This window comes from Zootoca vivipara, chromosome 1, assembly GCF_965207765.1.
Source record: "Zootoca vivipara chromosome 1, rZooViv2.hap1.1, whole genome shotgun sequence".
NCBI lineage: Eukaryota > Metazoa > Chordata > Lepidosauria > Squamata > Lacertidae > Zootoca > Zootoca vivipara.
The window spans coordinates 51283483-51310380 of record NC_142582.1 but is presented as its reverse complement, the minus strand read 5'-3'; the positions used below and the strand labels follow the sequence as shown (position 1 = coordinate 51310380).

Sequence of the window (26898 nt, the reverse complement as noted above, 5' to 3'; positions counted from 1 at the left end):
CAAATGTTGTCGGTTATAACTCCAACCACCCCTGGCCGTCGCCTATGCTGGCGGAGGCTGATGGGAGCTGGAGTCCAAGGATACCTGCAGCGACAGGTTTCCTCAACTCCGAAGCGTAGGATCCCTGCTTTCGGGAGCCCTGCTTGCTAATAAATCATGAGATCTGCCACACTGCACTCCCTAAAAGGAAGGGCTTTCTGCAACCTAGTGAAGGAGATGGCGAAGCGCGACGCCGTAGAAAGAGAGGGCGGAGCTTTGAAGGCGCGGCACCGGCTCTCTTATTAAGCCAGCCGAGGACGCTCTAGCTCGTATGTCTTTAAATACTCTATTGTAACGCGGAAGTGAGTAAAACATTCGGGAGCTTGTCTTGCGTCTATGGTTGGGACGCTGTGTAAGAAACCGGCCGCCGGCATTCCAGGTAAGGGCGGGTGTGTGGTGTGTGTGTGTGTGTGTGTATATGTGTGTGTGTGGGGGTGTTGTCTGGTACGAGAGGCTGCGTGGGCGTTGCTATGGTTACTGCCTTCCTTCCAGGCAGGCGCTCCCCTGTATCATGTACCTGCTGCTTGCTTTTTCCTGCCCCATAGGGTAGTCTCTGGGGTTTGGTGACCAGCTTGGGGTAGGTCATCTCCCCCCCCCCTGCCTCGCCTCTCTCCGGTGGGCTTCCGAGAAGGCCCCTTGGACCGTCGGAGGCGGGGCGGCGTTGTGTGGAATAAGGGCTGCCTCTTTCTGAAATAAGGGCAATTCCTGTCACTGTCACGTGCCTGTGTGCAAGCACCGCAGCTGCTGACTTTGCGAGGGTCTGCACTAGGTTGGCCGGAGAACTTGTGGCTCTAAAAAATCACAGCACTGGGAGGTTAGTGTAAAAATCTCTATGCCCAGTGGGCTCAGACTCTTAAGCAGGAATTTTGGTTGGCTGGTGAACTAGTGAGTTATTTGCAGCACCTTGAGATACTTGTAACTGTGATATGGGCTCTTGGGTTCCCAAGTGATGATTCTCATCTTTTTGTTTGCAGATGGCTCCTGGCAAACCAAAGGAAATAATGCTCCAGAGCTTAGCCGATTTACTGCAAGAGTCTGGTGAGGTTCTGGTGGTTTGAAGCATCTCCACATCAAAGTGTGCTCTTCGTTTTGTTCTAGGTGGTAATGTAATGGCCATACATTGGGGTCACATCTACACCATAAAGCACATGATTTTCCTGCAAAGAATCCTTGGAACTGTAGTTTACACCTCACAGAGCTAGAATTTCCAGCTATGGTTCCCAGGATTCTTTGAAGAAAGCCATATGGTTTAAATGTATGGTGTGGGTGTGACCTTGGGTTTGGGGCCAGAGTTGGTGGTAATATAGGAACTACATGGGATGAACTGCAGTAGACATGATTATGCTTTTTAAGGAGGAATAAACAATATGCCACAGTTTTATTAACAGACATTATTCAGTAATGCCTTAGAGCCATTTCACATCTTGTTTGTCTGCATCAGTTTACTCACAGCGCATGCTTATGGTGGGTAATGCAGCTAATCCAATTTCCTGTTGCATATACCAGGTTAAATGGGGGGCATTCATTGGCATGTGCTAATACCTTTAACATACGCAGTAAAGCGCCATGTTAATATCTTAAACATGTGTGCATAAAACACAGCATGTGTATGTAGTGAAAAATGGTGCTTGATGTTGCCACTTTTATTTGGATAATTTCCACTACTGGACAAATTCTGGATGTTCTTTAACCTGTATTCACTGAGGGAAGTTCTTCAGAGAAATCATACTTCCATTCTTGTGGTTGGTTACAAGGTTATTACTCTAGTAGGGCAGGGTTCCAGCCTGTCCTAAGACTCTTGTCCAAGTAAAGAAAGATGGTTGTAATTCCAATCTAGGAACCAGCTCTTTATTGATGTCCTTCCTTTTTATTGTAAACTGTATTCGGAGATTTGCAAGTCATTGGCATGTGGGTGGAGTAGCCTAGGAGAGTAGTCTAGGAAGCCCTTCATATTGTTCCACTGAACCGGAATTTTCTGTCTGTGTGAGAGGTAGTGATGGTTCAGGAAAGTCAAGAATGTCCAGTACTTAAAGATTATGCGATGAGCACAGAACTAAGACAGCTACTTCAGAAATAACTATACTGTAACATGTAGTAGGGGCACAAGTGGCATTGTGGTCTAAACCACAGAGCCTAGGGCTTGCCAATCAGAAGGTTGGCGGTTTGAATCCCCGCAACGGGGTGAGTTCCCGTTGTTCGGTCCCAGCTCCTGCCCACCTAGCAGTTCGAAAGCATGTCAAAGTGTGCAAGTAAATAAATAGGTACCGCTCCGGCGGGAAGGTGAACGGCGTTTCTGTGCGCTGCTCTGGTTTCGCCAGAAGCGGCTTAGTCATGCTGGCCACATGACCTGGAAGCTGTCTGAGGACAAACACCGGCTCCCTCGGCCTATAGAGCGAGATGAGCGCGCAACCCCAGAGTCGTCTGTGACTTGACCTAACGGCCAGGGGTACCTTTACCTTTAACGTGTAGGACTTCGTTCACATTCAATAGGTGTGATAAGGCTGTGGAGTTATGGTGGCAGACATACAATAAGGGGGCTGGAGCAATTTGCCTATGAGGAAATGTTATAACATTCGGGGCTTTTTAGTTTAGAAAAAAAAGGCAAGTTGGGGAGGACACATTAGAGATGTACAAAATTATGCTTGGTGTAGACAGAGACATTTGCCTCTCTTGTAATACTGGAACTTGGGGTCATCCAGTGAAACTGAACAGTGGAAGACTCAGGGCTGCATCAACAAGGTATTGCTTCACATGGTTAAACTACAGAATTTGGTGCCACATACAGGCAGACCTCTAAATTCCAGTCATTGTAGTCTTCTTGTAGGTGTCTCATTGACCACTATAGTAAATAGGACTCTGGATTACATCGGCCTTTGGTCTGATTCAGCAGGGCTCTTATGTTCTTATGAACCTTTCTTTGTGTGGTTTGTGATGGTAGGGAGTACATATGGATTTATTAATGCTAATTATTCTTTTTCTTCAGGAGACTTGATTCTGGATGGTACTAGCACTTTGACCTTATTCACCTCCACACTGCAGATTCTCACTCAGATCTTTGAGCAGCACCTATTACCACGAAACCAGAACCATGGCTTCATTGCACTCTCCTCACACCCTGCTGAAACATCTGCCATCCTTCAAGCCCAGTTTCTCTTTGATGTCTTGCAAAAGACGCTCTCTCTGAAGGTATGTGCCAAAGTAGGAGTCTGGGAGCAGCGGGTCTATGCTTCTTGCCTATCTTGCAGTGAGGATACTGGTGTCGATGTAGCTATATTTCTCACTTTTTTATACAGATGATAGTTTTGAAAATTATTTTAGATGTATTTTATTTCATCGGTCACATTGGGAGGACTTGTCCTGAAAGGTAGCAGAAAAGTATTCGAAATAAAAATAAATAAATAAAATATGATTATAAGGCATCGTTTTTTAAAATGCGCTGTCCTTGGCCTGAATTGGACCATTGGTCCATGTAGCCCAGTACTGACTGGCACCAGCTCCCCAAGAGCTCCAGAAAGCATGGTGTCTCAGATGCTTTTAAGTTGAGATGCTCAGGATCAAACTTGCACCTTAGTACATGCAACACATTAGTTTGACTGCTGACCTATGGCCCCTCCCCACTATTCTGCTGAACCCCCAATGCTGTTAATGTTTTACATTATTCCTTGTTCAGAGTCTGTCTTAATTGGGAAACTTGCTTTTTCTCAATTGATGCCAAACCCAGTTGAGTTATGGCTTAGTTCATCACTAAACTGGCATTCTTACCTCTTTAGGATACTGGCAGCCATGTGATTTGGTACAGAAGCAGCACATACTTTCAGTATCCTCCAGCATTTTGTGCCTGGTGGTGTGCTTAATAAGTTTTGCATGATTCAGTACAGCTCTGATAAGAAAAATATAATATATTGCCTCCAGATGAGTTTGTTTAACCAACCAGAACAAATAGTATGGAAGATGCTGATATTCCCATTTTTTAAAAATCACATAATGTCTTCGAGTGTTCTCTACTCTTTGTCTGGAGATTAGGGTGTAGGCAATAGCAGAATCAGCCAGGACTGACTGGCATAAGGCTGAGGGGGTGGTGGAAGAATGGAAAAGGAACTAGCTTCCTCTTGGCTGTAAATGTATATTCGTGCCATCTGTTCAAGCAGACAAAAAACAGATTGAGGGAGTTGGGATGAACTGTGGTTGCTGTTCAAGAATGCTCAGTAATTTAGTCTTAAAATAACTGAGGAGATATGTACAGTAGTGGTAGAGGTAAGGCAATATGAAAAGTAATCTAGCTGATAAACTGAAGTTAAAGTGTGGAGACAGGAAGTCTTCAGCTGATCTGCATTACAAATTTCAGGTCTGCTTGCATCAATTATTTAAGTAGGAATATTTGTATCCATTTCCTGAACTTGGAGATTTATTCTGATGGTGCAGGATATTCCTGTTCCCCACCTTTCTCCTTATTCACAGGGGTTAGTGGCAGAGCAGAGGGAAGGGACAACATCTTTGTATACTCCTTGTTCTCTGATGGAATATGTGGCATTCTGAAGGGCAAAGACTTGGAAGGAGGCAGGAAGTCTGAAAACAGTTCAACCAAACGTGGTACCACCTACATCCCTTCAGTGTAGCGCGCTCTCTCTCTGTTTGTGTGTGTGTGATAGTACTAACTTTTCTATATAATCACTCAGTATGCACACCAGTTTATATATCAATCAATCAACTTTATTTGCATAGCCGACAGCCAGTTTATATATATTTATTTTATTTAGTTAATTTACATACTGCTTCATATGCCCACAGAAATCTCTAAGCAGTTTATAAATACCTACAGAAAGGAATCTATGTAAGAAATGCAATACAAATTGCATATATTCTTCCTCCTAATTATCAATTTCACATTGTAAGTAACATCAAATTAAATCTCTCTAACCAATATATATAAAGTATAACATCTAAGAATCACAAAAATCAATTGTGTACAAAACATCAAAATATATAAATATACATCAAAATGAAACATAATTACAAAATATCATTGAAATGTCATAAATATTATTGAAAAATGCATGATGTAATAGTTAGCAAGTGATATTCTGCTGCAGGAAAGAAGGGCAAAGGATGTGGCAGAGTCAGATTTGTGTCAATAATAGATGCTAATAAGAATCTGGTGCTGTGTAGAATCTTCCTTCTGTGAAATAAGATTTGTATCACTCAGTAACCAACTTCATTAGTTTGTGACTTTTACCCTTCAAGGTGAGTTGTGTATATTGGGTTTTATCTCTAGGGTCATTGTTCAGGTTGTTTCCGTTGGGTATGTTTGCTCTGCTGGTCATGAGGTTTTTAGCCAGAGCAGCAATGACACACAGATATGGATTGAAATGTGCTTGCCAATTTAGTCATCTATGCTGTAGGCCTCTGGTGTTTGCATGGGTTAGTGCAATAAATTAAATCTCTTCACCTGGATGGATATTTTGTGTTGAAGTTTGGAAAATCCAAGTTCCAGATTAACCTTTTATATAAAAAGGGATATGAGAGTTCTTTAAAGCATCTACATGGAAGCTGCTGGTGCAGTCTCATTCCCAACAGATGGTCTGTGAGAACACATGAAGCCTGTATATTGAGCAGGGTCTCAGATTTGTTCCTGTTGGTAGGATGTTTCTCAAGCCAACAAGAAGGGTCATTGATATCTGTCAGGTATAGAATTCCCACTGGGGCCATGGGCAGTATCCAACAAACACATCCTGTCAGTGCCAGGATTTCCACTTGCAGAACAGGACTCTTCCTCCCTCGCCACATCTGCTCCAGAGGGTCGGGGAAAGCCTGCATATTGGGAAAGGAGGGCTCCTGTTGTGCAAGTGAAAATCCTTGCAGTGATGGGAGACTTACTTAGCCCTACGCACCAGATACAACCACAGATCTGTTATTTGTATCTGAAGCCCTCGTGACAGCCTATCATCACTACAGTATCTGATCTGCATGCCTTTTCCTCCTCCCTAATCTAGTGTCAACTCTGACGTTTGTAATTACCCAACACTGCCAGATAACACATTTTGATGAAGATGATTATACTGTATAGGTCCATCCTTATATGTGACCCATAGGGCCCTTTGTGTTGAGACACTTTAAATCAACTTAGTATTTAAAGGCGATTTTATGCTTCGCTTTGTTCCTTGCACAGCCTGCACTGTGATTTGTTTGACTTCAGAGTGACTTTGAACCTCTCTAGCTTCTGCCTTGTGGCTGTTGTTACTGGTTAGATTTTCACTATCTTCACACATGCTACTATGATGTGATCTACTAGTGCAATAGCCTGCTTTGTTCTATTTTTAATGTGGGCTTTGGTTAGCAATCTGGGCAAAAGGCCCACATCCTTAGCTGATATCAATTCTTGAATTTCACCGTTATAGTGAATTAGATTGCAGTTGCATTTGGTTTAATAATAGTGATTCTACAGTGAAGGGAACAGTAGCGGGTTACTTTGGGGAGGATGAGGAACAGGGAGATTGGTGAGGCCATGTGGGAGAATCAGTTGTCATTTACTCTGACCATGCTGACAAGATTGTGTGTTTTATTTTTTCAATCCTTTTCCTTCAGGGAGCTCAGAGCACAACATATGGTTCCTTACCTCCATTTTATTGTTGCAGTCATTCTGGGTGATTGTTAAGCAGAGACATTAGAGATCCATGATCAAATCTGCTGTCTTGATTTTCTTTTTCTATAAAGCAGCTGCTGGGAGATACCCACCCACCTTGCTTCTTTTTTATTCTAATAGGCAAATAGTGACTTTTGGAGGCAATTTTAATTGGGAAAGGTTACCCTATTCCCTCAGCACTGAGGTCCCAATCTTCTGCAGTTGCTTTTAACAAAAAGTTTTAAGAGATGTACCATCTGATTGCGGCTCTCTGGCATATAGTCCAGTTTGGCCCTTAGTGAGCCACGTAGCTCAGCAGGGACTCAAAACTAGGCTTCCCTGTTCCAAGTCTGACACTTCATCTATTATTTTGCACTGTTGCCAGAATGATTCTGATCCTCCTGTTAAATTCAGTTAACTGAATTGTGGGTCGGGGTGGGAAGAGACAGGTGCATCCATCAAGCTTCTGGGACAACACTCCTGGAACTCCTCCTGAAGCAGCAGCTGCTAGCAGGCAAAGCCCCTGCAACAAGGAGTGGGGATGGCATGGGTGGGCTTTGTGCTGATGTGTGATGGGGAATAGTTGTTAGCTGCACATCTTCTGCTAGGTGCAATTTTCTGTTTGGAGAATCCAGGAGGAAGTGTAGATGAATGCTAACCTTCCATTTCTTTCTTGTCTCCTTGGATATACTTCTTTAGTATATAAAGGAAAGAAAGAAATGATAAAAGGTGGGGTATAAATCTAGACATAAAACACAATGCTCCTTAAAACCATTGTTCCTGAGCTTCAGATATCCAAGGCTTGTCGTTTGAGAGTTGGTGTCTATGGTCTGAATAAGTGTGAATCTAGAGCACCAGCAGCCAATATACAGTAGTGTCCTGCAGATGCTGTGGATGACAGCCCTCATTAGCTCCAGCCAGCATGGTCTGTGGTTGTCAAGGGTGACAGGAGCTGTACTCTCATATCTGGAGGGTATCATGATTGGTTACGCTACAACATCTGATGGGCACCACATTTAGCTATCACCAATCTTAGAGTGTCACGAAAGTATAGAACGAGTCTAGTTTATGTTCTATTGCTTACCTAAGCACTGTTCTCTGTGAGATAGGCTAATCTCTATGAGAAAAGCAATCTCCTTACAAGACTTGCTTTCTCATGCCCTTAAATAGCATGTGGCATGCTGTCAGACTGTGGCCACTCAGTATCTGAACTTTGGTAGTTTTTTGTGTTGGGTGCAAAGTTATATATATAATAGAACATTACCCTGGTGCCTGTTCACTGCTTCATTTGCCACTTTTGTAGAGCATGGGGATTAACTTCAGAGATGTTATATTCTGAAGTTGTGGGTTGGGCATCATGAATCTTGGGGTGTGGGATGGGCGCTCCATTCTGCAGGGACGCGGGTGGCAATGGGGTCTAAACCACTGAGCCTCTTGGTCTTTTGATTGGAAGGTCGGCAGTTCCAATCTGCAGGACAGGGTGAGCTCCCATTGCTCTGTCCCAGCTTCTGCCAACTTAGCAGTTCGAAAGCATACCAGTGCAAGTAGATAAACAGGTACCGCTGCAACAGGAAGGCAAACAGCATTTCCATGCGCTCTGGTTTCCGTCACGGTGTTCGTTGCACCAGAAGCAGTTTAGTCATGCTGGCCACATGACCCGGAAAGCTGTCTGTGGACAAATGCTGGCTCCCTCGGCCTGAAAAGCGAGATGAGTGCTGCACTCAATAGTCGCCTTTGACTGGACTTACCGTCCAGGGGTCCTTTCCCTTTTACCATACTGCGGAGTGGGGCAATGGACTTGTAGAGGTGACGTCTGTTGCTACTGGGTGACTCCTTTCTTCATTATCACTCTCCCCCACTCCTCCTGCTTTAGCTTGTTCATGTTCCTGATTATGCTCTGCCAGTTGATGTGAAGATTTTCCCCTTCAAGTCTTTGCGACGTTTAGAGGTGAGTCCCAGATGCTGAGGTGAGGAGCCTCTGGAATAGGGGCTAGATGGTGGCTTGGCCTATTTCTGGTGGCTGCTGTGGGCTGAGAAGCTGTGCTGTCCATAGCATGCACAGAATGGTGGGTGGGATTAGAGTGGGAGTTCCATAGTTTCTCACAGTAGCCAAGCAATTTTATTTTCCTGCACTTTGGACTAAAGTAAGACTTTCTAAATCTAGAATCAAAATACAGTATTTGATTTAGAGAAATCGCCTTTATAGGAATCAAGACTGAATTTAGCCATGCTGAATTTAGCCAGGCGAGGGAAGTCTTTGGTTAAGGAAAGGAATGCATGGGATAATGTCTCAAGGGGGAAATAATGAGTGCGCTTTTCTGTAGAAGAGCCCTTAGGCCTATGTGACTTTTTATGTGTTTTGCCCTCTTCTCCTGACTCCCGGTTTTCTCCCTTGCCTTAGCTGAAGTGTGTTCCTTTGCACTATCTGCGGGGCCTGCGGTATGTCTATTCTCAGTTGGAGGCTTTAACCTGTTCCAAATGTGTGAACTCTCTGAAGGTGAGTGAAGATGCCTAACTTGATTGCTTTCTACCTCAGGAGGGAAGGTGCTAGAGCTGTTTCCAAGGGAGGCTGTCACAGACTCACACTGTGCATGCTGCTCAGTTGCATGAATGTGCTTCCAAAGATTTTTATGTCTCCTCTACCCTTGAAAACTCTATGCTGTGTTAAATCTCAGGTCAGGAGTGATTTAACTAAAACTAGTTAAATCTGTTTAGGGATTTAACCTGTTCCCTAAACCTGTTTAGGGAAGCTTTTAATGTTTGATGGTTTACTGTATTTTAATATTTTGTTGGAAGCCGCCCAGAGTGACTGGGGAAGCCTAGCCAGATGGGTGGGGTATAAATAATAAGTTGTTGTTGTTGTTATACCTCAAAATTTCCTGTGGAGTATGCTAGCCAGGTAGAGTTGCCAGCTGGCTTGCTCTTGAGGTGCAAGAATTAGCTTTTGACGCTCTTCATGGCATCGAGGGAGGCTTGCACATCTGTTAGTTGCTGTAGCTGAAACTGCTATTCTAGACCTTGCTCCAGGGGCTAGTTCATAAGATGGTAGGCCAGATGCTTCTTCCTTGTCAACTTGTGTTTTATCCTGCAGGAGATCATCTCTGCATGTGGAGGGGACCTCAGTTCTGCCCTTCCATGGCTAGAACTACAGACTGTCAACTTCAGCTACAACTCTATTGTAGCCTTGGATGATTCACTGGTATGCTGGATAATTGAGAATTGGGGGAGATGTAGTAGGTGATGAGAATGGCATTTTTCTTAATGGAATACTGAGACAGAGGACAATTGTACAATTGTTTTCTGGCAGCTTGGGTTTCTCATTCTGACAGTCCTCTTGTTAGTGTTTTTCCTTCTGAGTAGGTCTGGTAGGACTTGGGCTTCTGGATCGCTGTGCCATAACTGGCCACCTAGTTTTGAGGCTGCTTGCTCTATGGCAGTGTTTGCCAAACTTGGCCCTCCAGCTGTTTTGGGACTACAACTCCCATCATCCTTGACCACTGGTCCTGTTAGCTAGGGATGATGGGAGCTGTAGTCCCAAAACAGCTGGAGGGCCAAGTTTGGCCATGCCTGCTTTATGGGATTGACTCAGTTGCCATCACTAACCTCCTATCCCTTCTTTCTTGTTTCTGATAAGCAATTGTTGAATGCCCTGAAGGCCCTGGATATCAGTCACAATCTCATCCAGGACTGTGAGTGCTACCTAACAGTAAGTATCTGGCAGAGGGCTCAATACCACCCTTTTGAATTCCATTATGAGCAGTTAGCAACTACTTCCTTTCTTCTTCCTTCATTGCTGGGTTGACTCTTTTCAAGCCTTGGTAACATATATTGGAGAACTATGGATGTAGTAGTAAGAGGAAGGGGGATTTCCTACTTTGTGTTTAACAGAACCACCTCAGGTTAAGAACTTAATTCGTTCTGGAGGTCCATTCTTAACCTGAAACTGTTCTTAACCTGAGGTATCACTTTAGCTAATGGGGCCTCCCGCTGCTGCTGCGCCACCGGCACACGATTTCTGTTCTCATCCTGAAGCAAAGTTCTTTCTGGGTTAGCAGAGTCTGTAACCTGAAGCGTCTGTAACCTGAGGTACCACTGTACTTGAGTCGCAACCCCCCCCCTTGAAGTCAAACATGCTTGTGAGCCTGAGAGGAAGCTTCACCTTCCAATGCGTTTCTATAGTAAAACGTGAGGCTGTTTTATTTATGCTATATAAATCTTCTTATGGTAGGAATCTTGGACCCTGTGCACTCATTCCACCACCTCCTGGCTTTTTTGTTTTTCTTTTTTCATACTACTAGTCTTTGAAGGGGCTGTTTATGTGGCAGAGCCTTCCCCTCTGCCAGGGCTGGAATAGATGCCTTCTAGTTCCCAAGTGTTCCTTCCATGATAGATTTTGTTTCTGCGTAAAGCCTGGATCCTGCCTTCCTACTCGAAACTGAAGGCGGCTTCAGCATAAAAATGCAAATGGTATACAACCTAAATTAGTAGCAATTAACAGCAAGTTCTTCTCAAATGGGTAGCTGTGTCTGTGTTGGGAGAACTGCCAGTCCTCCTTGGGTGCTGGCTTCCTCCTCCTACTGTGATGCTGCTGCCTCTCCTACCCCCCAAGTGCCACATGTGTCTGAGCAAGAGCAGAGTTGAGATCATGTGCAGCCCTGGCAGATTTCCTGAACAGTTTTAAGTGAAAGAAGCCCTCTGCCAAGAACTCTCTAATCTTTCTGCTGTCATGAGCCTGAGTGTGTTGGGTTCTGCTCTTTTGATCCGCCATGTGTACCTCGCGTTAACAACATGTTCTCGGGGCTGGGGGTTCACTTTGAAGGTTGTTCAGTGTGGCAGGGAGGACGAGAACATGGATGAGCAATGTTGAGAACTGCCTGATTTTCTTTACAGGTGCTGACAGAGCTGGAATATTTAAATGTGGCTTATAACCTCTTGCCCAAGATGCCTGAACTTGGGCTGCACAGCCAGGCTAAACTGGTGACCTTGATCCTGCGGTACAACCAGCTTGATAACATTAATGGTAAGACTGATATGAGGGGTAGCCTGGAAACTAGGTCATGCTGCATTGTACCAGACTGAAGAAAGGAGGCCCACAGGGTGGCACAGTATTGGGGAGAAGGGTTCTCTTCCGGCATTACTCTACTTCCTTTTCCATAGGTGTGGAAAAGCTTCCCAGCCTTCAGCACTTGGACATTGCCTATAACCTGCTGCTGGAACACACTGCGTTGGCACCGCTGTCATCGCTACACAACCTGAGAAGAGTGAGCAATCAACCTGATTGGTTATTTATTGCATTTGTATCCTAACTTTCCACCAAGGAACCCAAGGCAATGCACGTGTTTCTTCCCTTCCCCATTTCATCCCCAGAGCCCTGTGAGGTAGGCTAGGCTGACTGTGGGTGACTGGCCAAAGGTCATTCAATGAGCTTCATGGCTGAGTGGGGATTCGGACTCTGGTGTCTCAGGCCTCTCCCCAACGCTATAACCACGGCACTTCACTGGTTCTGATTGGTGGTCAGATTATTAGTGTCTGTTTAGTGGTTTGGGCATTGAGTAAGACAACATCTTAAGACTGTCTTTTGTTTGAGGAAGGAGGCCTTGTTATTTAAGTATAGTAGATGCCTATGACACTCCTAACATATACCGGTAGGTCTCCAACTTACAATGGGTTCCCTGTCTTGTGGGGAGGGAATTGTTCTGAATACCTGTGTGGTATAATGGTTGGGGTACAGGACTAAGAAAACTTGAGTACAAATTCTAGTGAACTCTTCAGGGCTAAGCAATCTCAGGCCAGTTGCCATCTCCTTGGCTTCACCTACCTCCATAGGGTTGTTTTATAAGATAAAAGGGGTCAAGGAACTCCTTGAAGGAAGCTGGAAAGTAGAATACAAATTTCCCTAGCAAGAGTGCAGGGGAAAGGCAGTGAGGTACATGGGCATAGCCTGGGGGCAGCTGCCTCCCCATCAAGTAAATCAATAATAAATACTTAACTAACTGAGGTTCTGCCCCCATAAATCATGGCTACATCCATGGTGAGGTAGACAAAGTTCTGGCAGTTAGTAGTGCTGTTTTGTTAAATGAAACATAACTGTTCTTTTTCTCCTTACCCCACCCCCCACAGCTGCACCTGGAGGGGAATCCTTTAGGGTTCCATCAGAACCACCGGCCTGCTACCATAAGTCACTTGTCTCCTAGATCTATCTCCAGCAATGTGAGTATATGTGGTCTGCACTGCAGTTCACCCCAACTCAGATGCAAAGATGGCATAGCATAGTAGACACTGGCCTGTGGTCTACTCCTATTTAAATACTTTCGTATGGGAAACAAACCCTGTGTGTGTGTTTACACACTAGTATGTAAACTGTGTACCAAAAAAGGTTGCCCCCCCCACTTTTTGCCAAAATGTTCTTCTCCATCTGTGAACTGAAGTTGGGGTCTGTACCTCCAGAAATCTTTGTTGGCTACGCTGGCTACTCAGTCCCATATAAAAGGATGCAGGACTTGCATTTCCACCACAGGAGGTGTCAACCACTTGGGCCTGTTGTACAAAGAGAAGCCATCTCCTGCTCTCCAACTAGGGGTAATGTTGATTTAGCCATTTGCTGAGCCCGGAAGCTCAATTTCCTGTTCCTGACTTCACACACACTTTTGGTAAAGATACCCGGAATGAGCCTGAGAATTTCATGTCTATCTGCAGCAAACATGGCAGTTTTTTTAGCTGGGGCAATTAGAATAAGATATACCATCTGACTAACCTGTTTAATGCCTGGTAAAGAAAGCCCATTTGTTCATATGTTTTATTTGCATTCAAGGACATTTATTAACTCTTTCCTTTGTTTAATTTAGTTACAGGTAGGTAGCCGTGTTGGTCTGACGTAGTCAAAACAAAACAAAACAAATCCTTCCAGTAGCACCTTAGAGACCAACTAAGTTTGTCATAGGTATGAGCTTTCGTATCTGAAGAAGTGTGCATGCACACAAAAGCTCATGCCTATGACAAATATAGTTGGTCTCTAAGGTGCTACTGGAAGGATTTTTTTTGTTTTGCTTTGTTTTGCTACAGCATGTCCATTTGTAGGAAAGGGTTTTTCTGATTTATTGGTTATGTGAGTGACTAGGAAATGGGGTTATTGGTGTCTTAACTGCCATGTTTTGTTCTAATAACAGTTCCTTCTTGATGAAGAGCCGCTGTCTGCTTTTGACCTGAGGGTGAGTAGGGTATACAAGTATTACTTTTCCAGGTGTTGTGGTGGAAAGAAGAGGGGGTGGGGTGCAGAACTTCTTGCTGCTGGGAACTGTCTCATCCTCAGTGTGATCTAGAATATCTTGATCCTTCAGAATAATGGGAAGCCAATAATGGTATTGTTGGCTCAGATGCTATTGCTTATCCAGAAGCCTCTCTCCTGAAGGATGGCTATGTATCGTCATGTAAGGCTACTAAAACAACACAGGCTAGCCACTTCTCAAAGAGGAGGGTAGAGGGTAAAAGAAGAGAGAAGTCTTCAAACCCACTGTTCTTACTTCTCTTGGGTTCATTCTGTCTCTTTCAGCACCTCTCAAAGCTGGATCAGGCTGCTGTCCAATCAATCTTCACCTCAGTCTCAGAGAGGGCCCCGACAGACCGCAGTGCCCTGGAAAGTTCATGTGCTGCAGACCAAAGTGATAGCCAGTCCCCTGCAGAGAGCAGACCACCCCTATTACCCCCTCGGAAAAGAAATAAGGTGTTCTTGCTGCTTGGAGTGTTCAGAAATTGTGGGAGGAGAGGAGAGGGGAGACTGTTCATCTACTGGTGATTTGTGTACCATGTGATCACTCACATTAACTTGTTCAGGAGGAGTTGCAGGAACATAAACAATAGCAATGCTTTGGATGTGGTTTACCATTATAAGAATGAGGCTAGCCTCCCTAGGGTTTGAAAGCCCCCCTCCTACTACTCCAGTGCAGCCACACAAAGGTAATAAGCTTCTGCTTCCATTCTTAGATTAACTGCTGTTCAGTGTTTCATTAATTCCCTAAACTATGGATAACCTTAACTATGACTATTGAAAACGAGCCGGCTTCGTTAACCATGGTTTGAGGTTGACTTGTTTCCACTGGCTATTGTTTAGATTAAACATGGATTGTCCAGGGTTAGATGATGCAGCATTATTTATCCAAAATGGAACTCATGACTATGCCAGAGGAGGAGGAGGGAGTGCAGCAGCTTGCAGGGGGAGGCTAGGTTCATCCTTGTAACAATAAACTATGTTTTAGCACAGGGATGAGGGAACCTGTAGCCCTATACATGCTGTTGGACTCCTACAGCTATCATCTCTGACCATTGGCCATGCAGATAGGGGCTGATGGAGCTGTAGTTCAACATTTGGAGAATTGCAGGCTCCCCATCCTTCAGCATTATGTCTGAACCAGTCCAGTATGGAAGAAGATCTCAAATATCCATCTACAGTGCTCCTCAAACATGGGTCTCCATCTGTTGTTAGACTAGAACTCACATCATCCCAAGCTAACAGCTGAAGACTCAAGTTTGAGAAACACTAATCTAGTAACTTTGTGCAGCATCCTAAACTCTTTGTTTTGCATTGTTTGAAAGGTGGGGGGATAGTTGCCAAGAAAACACTTTAAGATTTTCAGCAAAAACACAATTAATTATACACTTCTAAAAAAGCCTTCTTTCCAAAGGCGTGAAGCAATTAACGATAATATTAAGGTACTGTAATGCTGCCATTAAGGAATGTGAGAGAGCCATTTCCAGCCTAAACTTAACAGTTTGTCTCTCCTTCAGGGGCAAGTGAAAGTGCGTAGGGCCAGCATTTCAGAGCCCAGCGATACTGAACATGAGTACAGAAGCCTGCCCGTCTCAGCAGGTGAGGCACATGGCAATGGGGCTGTGACCAGGGGCTGGGTGTGTGCAAGACACCGTTGCAAACTTGGGAGGCTGTCTGTCGTCCCACAGGTATAGTTCGGCAGCACCAGGCAGAGATGGAGCGCATGGACAGTTTCCGGGATCGCTTTGGTACCCGCTGGCTCCAGTACAGGCGACACCTGGAAGCAGATGGACAGGCAGCAACCATCACCCCTTCTGGCAGCCCCACAGTAGAATATCTGGGCGGCTCAGGCGAGGCTTCCCAACAAAGCAAGAACTCTGTGGAGGAGCAAAAAGTTCCTGAGGCCGCAGAGGAAAAGGAACCAGAGCTGCCTATGCCTGAAATCCTGGCAGAAGGCCCCCAGGCAGTAGTGGAAACTGAGAAGATGCCAGTTAAAGAAGATAAAGGCCAGGAGGAAAAACCAGAAGGTAAATGCTTCTGCTCATAGCTCACTGTCCACTTCCATAGGTAGGTGAGAGGCAGTGGGCATTTAGGCTGGTATACGGTTAGTGCTGAAATCTCAAAATATGCTACCACGGTGCAAGATATCTATAGTATTTATATTTTCTTTTTCCCCTCCTGTCTGACTTCTGTCATGTCTCATACCCTTTGCCCATGTCTTTGCTTGCGTTCTATCCCTGGCTAAAGCATTGTGTTCTGCAAGGCCTTAAGCTGTGAATATGCCCACATGTAGCCCATTTCCTGTTGGAACTGGGGGACTCAGTAAACCCTCCAGTACAGGGAAGGAGAATCGGAGCTGGCCAATGTGGGCCATATCTTGATCTCCCCCACTGCCTGTGGGCCAAATTGGATAGGTAGGAGGAGCCATTCACCTGTCCACTGCCTACAAGCCCCTTTTGTGTCTTTACCTGCCCCATATCTGACATAATATAGGACAGTGGCTTCGATAAAACTGCCTTATGGGGAGACCAGTTGGGCCTAATTAGGCCTATGAGGCGGAGGTTGGCTGCCCCTATTCTAGAACCTGTTCATATGCAGCTTATTGAATGGCCTTGGACTCTGCATAGGTGCGAGTAGAGCACAGTGCATGATAATGCTTTATGCAGAGTCCAGAAATAAATAAATAAAGCAATAAAGCAATAAATAAAATCAAGTCTGTCTCAATGTGCAGAGGCCCTGCCTGGACCCCCTTAATTAATACTAAATGTGCTCAGTCCTAGCTTCTGTTACATCCCTAAGCTGTGGTGGCAGAATTCCTAATGTTGCCAAAAAAACCTAAAATTAAAAACCAGTTGAATGACAAGAAAACATGCAAGTTTGTCTTGCCTCAAAATCTGGGTATTGTGATACCGTATTTGTGGTGTGGATACACATTGACAAGTACACTTCATTCATATCAACAGTGGGAAATGTGTGACCTTGCCGATGCTGTTGGCCTCCAACTCCCATCAGCCCTGACTGTTGACCATGCTGGCTGTGGCTGATGGGTGCTGGAGGCCAACAATATCTGGAGGGCCACAGGTTTCCCCAACCCCAATTTAAGTAAATGATTCTTCTTCCTAGAAAGTGCAAAAAGGTAATGCCATTCTAAGCTAGCAAGCCCTTGGCATGTTACTGATGGAAAAAGAAGATCCCAAATTGCTTGGGCTTGACCTTTATTTACCTTCTGGATAACTTTTACAGAGCAAACCCTTTCTTTCTCTGTGAAGCTGAATCTCCCCACCCACCCACCTGCTGTGGCGCCAGCGGCGAAATAACACCTTGAATTGGGGTGCTGAAAGCTATTTGCTTGTTAACAGTTGACAATTCATAACTCTGTGTTTACTTTCTACCACTGAATACCAACCAGATCCCATATATTTAATAAACTTGAGTGTAAAATGTCTGACTCACTGTGATCTTTCATAAGGGGAATACTTTCTGTTCAGTGTTGACAAATCTCGTCATACCATACACAAATTGGGAATCCAGGCTCCCTCTGTGCCTGACAGTAAGACACATAGCATTCCTTTTTCAAAAGGAGTTCAGAGTGACATTAAGTCCTCACAGACGGAGAGGTATCATTGGCTGAGAATGATGGGCATGTGAAAGCCCATGGAGCCACAGCCCTAGGGCAGACTAAATTATGTGACAAGATTCTTCCAAGAAAATTACTTTGCTTGCATCATGCAGTGCCCTCAATTTCATTCCTGCTTTAGTTAAAGCATTAGCATAACTTGTCTCTTGCTTTCAGTGGGCTTTGCAACCCTGCAGTTACCGTAGGCAGTCTTTGAATATGTGGGGGAATTGCAGACTTTCATTGTTGCTGGGACTCTGGGTGCTGAAATAGGTAGGGACTAATGCTCTCATTTATCTTGGCAGTGGAGCTCTACCAGCCTGTGCTGGTAAGCCAGATAGAAGATGGCTGTGACCCAGAACCAGACTGGATCTTTTTGCGGATCACTTCCCGACACATAATGGAGGTGGAGCTGAGAAAAGGCAAGGTTTTGCGCAAGCTGGAGCTGAAAAGTCTTCGGAAAATAGAAACCTCAGAGATGCACTGGAGAAGGATGGTGAGTTCCAGTTGCTTTTGTGGGGGGCAGGGTTTACAGTAAACTGACCACCATGAACTCCAGTATAGCATTGTCTAATGATTGTGTGCAAGAATTAGCTGGCTCTTTCCAATGAGCTTTCCTTTAGGCAGTGCATAGGCATATTAGATTATTTTGGGCGTGACATATGGTGTAGAGCAGTCGATCAGGCTTGGCAGATCTATCAAGCAAGTGAAGATTCTTGTCAATAGGAAACTTAGTACATTCTTTTCTTTCCCTGAAACAGAGTTGCTTACTCTAGTCCATACCCACTGCTTCAAATCCAGTTCTTTACACCCCCCCCAACTACTACTGCTACTATAAAGCACATGATCACATTACAGCTGGGTGAGCGGAAGCTGGTTTTGCACATTTTGCACAGTTTCTGCATTTAAGGCTGCAGAAATTTGAAAGCTCCAGACAAAACCAGTCCTTTCTCTCACTAGCTGCTGGCCCTGGGTCCAGCTTTCTTCTTATTTCCCAACAACTTAATGAACGACAGTCTCAGCCTTGTTTTTAAGCATCTAAGGTTTTGTGGTAGCTTGGGCCTGCTTGGTTGCCTTCAGATCATACAGAAATAGGAGCACCAGTACCTGGCAGTGCTCTGTCAGTTTCTTCAAAGGAGGCATTCTGAGGTATAGTGGGTTCCCTATATTCACTTCACTACAGCTGTTTTACATTCCATAATTGGTTTCAGCCATGCAAACATAGCCTGACATTGGTTGCAGAATTCAGCGTCTTGATAAACCTTCCCTCCTCCCCACCTGGAGCAAACAAGTTGTTAAGAATAAGAATAAGAATTTATTTATACCCCGCCCATCTGGCTGGGTTTCCCTAGCCACTCTGGGCGGCTTCCAACAGAAAACCAGGGCTGGCTCTAGGGGTAGGCTGGGTGGCGCGGGGCCGGCACGGAAGCCGTGCTGCACGCTGTGCCCGCCCACCAGGGCGGGGGCGCTGGAGCGATCTCCGCACCACGGCGCCAGGGCGCCCAACATGCTTGAGACGGCCCTGCAGGAAAATAAAATAAAATAATTGATTAAACATTAAAAGCTTCCCTAAACAGGGCTGCCTTCAGATGTCTTCTAAAAATCTGGTAGCTGTTTTTCTCTTTGACATCTGATAGGAGGGCGTTCCACAGGGCGGGCGTCACTACCGAGAAGGCCCTTTGCCTGGTTCCCTGCAACTTGGCTTCTCGCATTGAGGGAACCGCCAGAAGGCCCTCGGTACTGGACCTCAGTGTCCGGGCAGAATGATGGGGGTGGAGACGCTTCTTCAGGTATACTGGACTGAGGCCATTTAGTTGCTAGTTATCTCTCCTCTCCTGTGGTTTCCAGCAACTGGTATTCAGAAGCCTCCCAACTGTGGAGGTAGATCATAGTCATGACTAGTAGCAGCAGCAGGTGAGCAGTTCAGTGTCCTTTGTAGCTCTTCCTTGTCTCTCCCCTCCCCCATTGGCTAACAGAACAGGGAGGATGCAAATTATTGGGTTACCTTGCCAGAGAGGTTTTCGAGGAACTCCTAATGCAGAGGCACACAACCTGTGCTAGGATCAGCAAGTGGCTGCAGTTGCCGGTTGGTCCAAGTTAAAGGGGCAGCACAAAGCGGTCTCCATTGCAGTGCTTGTGAAGAGAGTGCGAGCAGGGCAGGTTTCTTTTCATTGGGGAAGCTTGTTCTGACCAGAAACCTATCTCTTCCTGGCAGGACCTTGAGCGGGTGTTTCCTGTTCTCACACTGCACTTCAGCTATATCCGCAAGGACCGTCGGAAGCGCCGATACGTAGTGTTGGATAACAACCCTGAGCTGTGTGTGCAGGTAGGTGAGGAGGTGCTTGGACACAGCTCAGATTGGAGTGGAAGGGGAGGGTGCCCCTGCAGAACCTTAGCTTCCCAAATTTAGAGGGGGTGTTGTCTCTGAGGTGGGGTCAGCTTGACTCCTAAGGACACAAGAGCAGCCCTGTCTGAACAGGTCAATGGTCCCATCTAGTCTACCATCCTGTTTCCCTCAGTCGCCACCAGATGAGTGTGGGAAACCCAAATGCAGGGCATGGAAGTTGATGATCATTTCCTGCTCCCCAGATACTGGCATTCCGTGACATATGGCTTCCAAACCCTGAGTTTCAAAATGCTGCCAAGACTAATAGCCACTTGAGTTGGACAAATTCAGGAACGAAAGGTCTAATCCCCTTTTAAAGTCTTCTGAGCCACCGCATCTTGTGGCAACAAATTCTATAAATTTTGCATTTCACCTTATCTGTCCTAAATCAGCTGCTAGTCAGCTTGGAGAGAAGTGTGGTGCTTCCTCTGGTGTTCCTGGCCTCCCGCCCTCTCTGTCCAAGGCTAAGAAAGGTGCTAGTTGTGATATTCACTCTGGTGTAAAGGGAGGTAGTGGTATCTCAGCTGCCCTCGCATTCTTCTGCAGCTGTTCTGCCCACTTCTTGCTCTCTCTCTTTTTTAAAGGATTTGCTCCGGCTGCTGGAACCCACCCTGGAGGAAAACTGGAAGAAGGCTGAGGGAAGTTCAAAGCTCCAGTGTCTAAAATGCAAACAGGAATTTGCTGGATGCTTGTCACTTGGACGGCAGAATCCAGGCTCCACTATAGACACTTCAGCTTTCTCTGAACAAGGTATGGGATGAACAGGGTATATCCCTATTTGCAAAATGGGGGTCATACCTACTGGGTTGTGCTAAAGCCGTATAAGTTCAAAGCACTCATTGGCATGTGAAAACACTGTGGTTGACCACTTATAATGTGATTTGTTCTCCCTTGAAGAAGAGAGATCTAAAATGGATTAGTAGGCTGGGCTCTCTTTGGGACTTGGTTGTCACATCACTTTCTGAACCTGTGTCTAGGGGATTTGGAGCCTTTGAATGAGTAAATTGGCTACTGCAGCTACTTTGCCTTCTTCCTAGATGTGTTTAGTCCTCTGCTACATCTGCATGTTTCTATGGTAGGACTTTTGCTGCCCAGCTGTTAAATTTCTCTATAATGCTATGAATTATATTGATTTTTTTTTCTAGTTAGCTTTCCATCTTTGTGAGAGTGTTGTGTTATTTGACCATAGGTCATTGTCTTAGCTATTTGGATGAATTCCTTTGGCATGGGGAAATGCATTGATGTAGTATTCAACTTTTGCTTTAGTTAATTTTTTCGAGGTTGATTATGAGAGATGAATAATTAGCCAGCAAGACCAGAGCATCAAGGGATGAACATGGAAACTCCCTTAAGGAGAAGGCAGGGCGGCCAGGGGTACTAACATGTTAGACTTTGGGTCCCTGAGAGTAGAGCCTGGTGCTTGATTAGTTTGCAACTAGGACTGCGGCTCCCAGACCAGGTTCTGCTATGTTCCTCTTCTTCCTCTTCAGGTGCCACTGCTCTCAGTGAGCCCACCATCTGCCCCAGCTGCTCCAGCGACCATGTGGTCCTCTTGCCCTGCGAGGGGCGTTCCAGCACTCCATTGCTTCCTGGGGAAAGCCAGCAGGAGGTTGAGTCTGGAAAGTTCTACACTGGCGAAGAGACTACCTCTGAAACGGGAACTGGCTCCAGTACCCAGCTGAGCAGTGACCAAGGCAGCGCTGCCCATTCCAGCTCCCGCAGTTCGGAAGGGGTGGACGGCAGTGGCAGCAAGAGTGGCTTGAGCTCCAGGGGCCGCTCCTCCTTCCTCAGCCACACGGATACCAATGGCGGGGGCCTGTTGGGGAGCTATCAGTATGGCCCTTCCCCTGGGCCCACCCCTTCCCAGCTCTCCCTGAGCTCGGAGCAGGAGGAACACTGGAATCTGAGCCCCCGTGAGTGCTGGCAACCTGGTAGGAGTGGGTCTGCAAAAGGGAGCGCTGAATTCTGCACAGAGTGGGTAGAGGTATACTAAAAGAAATGTCATCTTCTGCCCCAAGACTCCATATTAACCTTAGATCATATCCTTGAAACTGCCTTAACTCCTGCCACACTGCCCAGGCTGGTATTCCTATAGTGTTGTTGTGTTTTTCCTGCAGAAGTGAAGCAGGAGCTCCACCTGCTGATTGTTAAGAGCACTGTGTGTCTATTTATTTGAAATGTTTCATTTTTAGCTGCAATTTGAATGCAGCTAAGAGCAGGTGGCTTGCTAATGTCTGTGTAAATGTCTGCTAAAGGTTTAGTGGTGACTGCATTTGGATTGGTAGTGCCAAAGGAAGGTGACAGCAGGCAGATTGCTTTAATTCAGGCCTGCATAAGTTGAGTGGCTGGGGATGGAGCTCTTTGGGGTGGGGTGCTGCCAAACAACCTCCATTGCTGCCAACTTACTCCCATCTCTGTGTAGGAGCATCAGTGACCCTGAACTTGTCTATCATAGAATCACAGAATTGTAGAGTTGGAACGGATCCCTAGGGTCATCTAGTCCAACCCCCTGCAATGCAGGAATCTCAACTAAAGCATCCTTGACAGAGGGCCATCCAACCTCTGCTTATAAACCTCCAAGGAAGGAGAGTCCACCACCTCTCATAGTAGTATGTACCACTGTTCTTCCTGATGTTTAGTTAGAATATCCTTTCTTGTAACTTGAATCCATTGATTCAGGTCATCCCCTCCAGTGCTGGAGAAAACAAGCTTGCTCCATCTTCCATGTGACAGCCCTTTCGATATTTGGCTATCATATCTCAGCATGGCCAATGGTCAGAGGTTGTGCTCCTAACAGCACAGGTTTTCCATCCTGGTTCTAATCTGTGCCTTTTCCCTACTTCAACTGTAGAAGAGCCATGAGAGGCTTTCTATTAGAGCTGAGTTTCATAGACCATAATATTGTCTGGGTGAAAGCTACATGGCACAGAAGGGCATGTGGTCCACATTTCCATTGATCTATCTAGCTTGGGACCTAGTCAGATGATAAACACAGTCTAGCAGAGGGAGGATTGCCTTCAAAAGAGATGGGCCTAACAATCCCTATTTTGATGGATTCTAAACTCTGTGCCTGATTCAGGTATGACCTTGTGATTGAAATAAACCCAGTCTGGCTGCGGTAATAGCTCTAGCTTGATACGGGCACCAATGACTACCTGGTTGCAGAGTTAAAATGCTCAACCAATTTTTTTCTTCTTTTTAAAAACTCTGTTGCCCCCTCAGCCACCCACAGTATTATGGGCATGCAGGACTTCTCCTCTGTGGATCATCGGCTCAAGCTTTATTTGGACATGGAGGTCTTTGACAGGGTGGAGGAGTTCAAGTGCTTTCTGAAGGTAAGAAAGGCAGCTTTCTGCAATACTGACCATTTAAGGTGGGTGGGAACACATTTGTATTTAACTTAGGCATTGACAGTCATGTAGGTTGGTGCTTTTTCCTGAGGCTCATAAGATCCTGCCTTCTGCCATGTTCTAGGTGGCTGTTGTGAAGAATGGCCGACCTGGGGAATTCTTGGTCCTCCTGGTGGCTTCAGACACCCAGTTCCACATGCTGGAGATTACAGGACGGATTAGGTGAGACAGGCTATTATTGGAGCAGTTCTCATTTGTGTTCTGTTTCCTGTCTTGACATCCACTTGATATGGCTAGAGCAAAGAGAGCCTCCCAAATAAAGAAAGACCTCTATTAAAATCATATAACGCCTTCAACCCATGTTATCTGGGTCCCTAACTAGGAAATGGGCATTTGAGGTCCCAGGCAGAGGTCTTCCCCCATCGCCTGTTTCCTGGAAAGCTTCAGCTAGAGATTCCTGGGATTTAACCTGGGATATTCATTCACCCAAAACGTGCTCCTCTCCTGAGCGCTGTGCTCCTGACTGAGAAAACTCTTATCCCTTCTTAGTGTTAGTCTCTGCCAAAAAAAACAACCCTTCTTGAGCTTGCTGGATAAGGTGGGCCCTACCTTGCGTTGACTTGACACATTTGGTTCTTCTGCACCAGGGGACAGCCATCTGCTTGGCTGAAGAAGGGGGACAGTCACTGCCTGTCTCACCTCTCTTGCCTGGAGGTGGGACTGTGCCATCAAAGCTTGCATATGGAGTTTGCGAATCCCTGCGCCTCCTATAACCTGCTGCTTCGCAACCAGAGTCACTGCAGAAGATTCCTCCAGTGCCTGACATGTAAGAGGATATATGGGGCTATGTGTGCATTTGTACAAGCTTCCCTGATCTTGTCTCTGCGCTGACAGGGAATAAAAGTAACCAGAAAAATGGTGGTTTGAATCCCAAACAAGTGCTGTGGTTAGTGCAGTTCCGCTAAGCCTTTTGACTAGAGGCGAATGCAATGTGGTACAATAGAATTCCTCTTATTTTGGGTTTGGCTTAACTGCCTTGTAGCCTTTGCTCAGATGGTCTTAGAGAGCCAACACTAGCTACTTGACTTCTCCCTGCTTGCTGCTGTGTGAGCTATGGTTTCCCACCCACCCATCCAAGCCCTATGTGAAGGAGGACGCTCTCTTCACTGACACAGCAAAATTTAGTCTTGAGAATTGGCCCTTGCTGGCTTAGACCTTTGCCCTGGAAATTTACCTTGAAACCGCCCAAGTATCACAATTGCATAATAACTTCCCTCAATGTCCTCTCCAGATCTCACACAGGAATTGCCGGCCAAAATCAGGAGGAAAATCCCAGAAGTTACTGTGGAGGAAATGAATCCACAGCATCCATTGTGGTAAGATTCCTATTGCCATTGTACAGTGTAAATGAGGTTTTAGCCTACAGGTGGTGCTGGTGTGACAAGGACACAAAGTGGGAAGTTGTAAGTTATGCAGGCGAGGTATAGTGGTTGGCTAGGATAGGAGCAACAATGGAAAGTGAATTTGGTGGAGGACTTGCCTCAATCATGTTGTGTCTGTGTTGTAGGCCATTTATTGAAAAGGACCTAGCAAGAGAAGCTGCACATGGCTTGGCCAGACCCTTCTTCTACCTGTTAGCATACCTCATTCAAGGTATGGATGTGCTTTTCCTGGAGTCATTTTTAGCCTCAACAAGCCCCTTCTGTGGCTTGATATAACTCTGTTGCATAAGCTGACTGCCCAACCTCTTTTTTTCCCAGGGGCTTCTGCCTTTCCTGTGACTGTGCTCAGCACCCGTAAAAAAATCTTCCTGGTGGAAGAAGATCACCAGTGGCAAAACATCCCACCCTCTGCTGCCTCCGACACTGGCGCTGAGAAGCAGGCAAAGAAATGCTCCCGGCTGAAAGGGAGTGAACCAATCAGCAGCATCTGTGGTGTTATACTTTACCGTTTCTCCCCTTGTGACATGAAGCTGCAACTTTACGATGAGGTACAAGTAACAGCATCAGCGCTTCTTTCCAGGATACTAAAATGCTTGTATGGAAGGGGGTAAATGCTTCCTTGGGAAAGGTGAGCATTATTGCAGGACTGCGCTCTTGCTCGTAGCTAAATTGACTGGCTCCTTGCAAAGGCAGGTGACCATCTCTGGTCTGAGGAAGGAAGGGCAGTTCTGCTTGGTCAGGAGGTATAACTCAGACCTAGCAATACTTAGTACTGTACTGCAAGCTGAATTCAGTCCACGGGCTTACTGCTGGATTTGCCCATTCCCTGATCATCTGAACTGTGCCTTCTTCCTCTGCAGGTCCTGAAGGTGGAGAGCAGTTGGCATTTGCGAACAGAATGTCCAGACCTGCTGGCTGATCTGGTAGAATGGCTGCGTGTGCCCTGGGAAGAGATGTTCTCCATTGCTCTCCAGAAGACTGTGCTTGAGGTGTTGGACTGAACCAAAGAAGCTCTGACTAATATGTTTCTGTCCCTGTTGGATTGGAAGGACAAGTTCTTTTTTGAGCCACTTCCTAGAATGTGGTGCATGACACCATTTTGAACTTCGCGGCTGTTGGAAATCCCAACGGCATCTGGGAACTGTAACCGGAAAGCTTGCATCTGTCTTCTGTTTTGACAGTACAGAATCCTGGTCAGTTGCAAGGCCTCTTGGTGGCTGTGTAGGTCACTTCCTGCAGGGCCAAGAGGTGAGCCAGCCGCAGACTGACCACATATTACTTCCTGTTAGACTGGAAGAAGCTTCAGGGTGGCCTCAAAGCCAAAACAAAACTTTCCACAGCCGTTCCATGCACACGCGTCACTTTCTCTTGGGTAGCAGCTACTGGAGATCCTAACTCTCCTGGATTCTACACAAAACTTGACTGTTCCCAGGATCCAGGTACTGGCCTGGCACTCTCACTGAAGATCCTGGGAAATTATCTGACCTTCTTTGCTTAGCTATGTAGGCCTCACTTTCCAGACTGACCAGATGAATATGCTGCAATCTGTCCCTGTGCTGGTAGAACATTCCTAAGGGTTGCCTTAGCTATGGGCACAAGGATATGAGAACTCTCTCCTACACTTTGTGGATGTGGAGATATTTTGGCACTCAGGGTATGACACACTGGAAGCTACTGTCTTCCCTGGGACAATTTTAACTGTGAAACTTTTATTTTTTGGTGTTTAATAAAAATCGTTTTATTAACTTCTTTTGGTTCTCCCTTGCTGAGATGATGCAAATTCCTAATTGGCTTCGATTTTGCAAGTAACTGATGCTGCTGTTCTTCTGAGAATTGCGCCACGTAGGAAAATACTGAGCTTTAAGGTGGGCTGTGGCTTCACAGTCTAACAGGGGTTCTCAAACTTAGCTCTCCACTTTTGCTGGAATAAAAATCCCATCATCCCTGACCAGTGTTTGAAACTCCCAGCCTTTTAGGCACATTTTGCAACAGGGAGTTTCATTAGTGCGAGTAGTTTCTGAGCTTTGGGTGCAGTACTGTTCCTAAGATTTCAGATTAAAACTGCAGAGTGGAAGGAAAGGAGGATCTTTTTCTGTGCCTCCACTTCTAGCTATTCTCTGAAGACTGGAGAAGAGACCCTCTTAAGAATATTAGGGGGATGGGCCAGGGAAGGACTAGACCA

General features: G+C 45.7%; 1 protein-coding gene across 4 annotated transcripts; it reads left to right on the top strand.

Moving 5' to 3' along the window:
* Positions 1-277: 277 nt before the first annotated feature.
* STK11IP (serine/threonine kinase 11 interacting protein) lies at positions 278-26461 on the top strand. Of its 4 annotated transcripts, none has more exons than XM_035126543.3 (25): positions 278-418; positions 1014-1077; positions 3023-3225; positions 8532-8606; positions 9060-9155; positions 9750-9857; positions 10293-10364; positions 11549-11678; positions 11816-11919; positions 12779-12868; positions 13825-13866; positions 14208-14378; positions 15440-15521; positions 15611-15949; positions 17844-18034; positions 19754-19864; positions 20509-20674; positions 21415-21837; positions 23147-23259; positions 23399-23496; positions 23922-24100; positions 24566-24650; positions 24842-24927; positions 25035-25264; positions 25577-26461. In XM_035126543.3, exons 2-25 carry the CDS (start codon positions 1014-1016, stop codon positions 25715-25717), a joined length of 3399 nt encoding a protein of 1132 aa, XP_034982434.3. In that variant the 5' UTR covers positions 278-418; the 3' UTR covers positions 25718-26461. The 4 variants fall into 4 exon arrangements, 3 of the variants coding, with proteins under 3 accessions (XP_034982434.3, XP_088519327.1, XP_060133908.2); XM_088663201.1 differs by lacking the exon at positions 278-418 and adding an exon at positions 593-616; XM_060277925.2 differs by lacking the exon at positions 278-418 and adding an exon at positions 728-853.
* Positions 26462-26898: the final 437 nt, after the last annotated feature.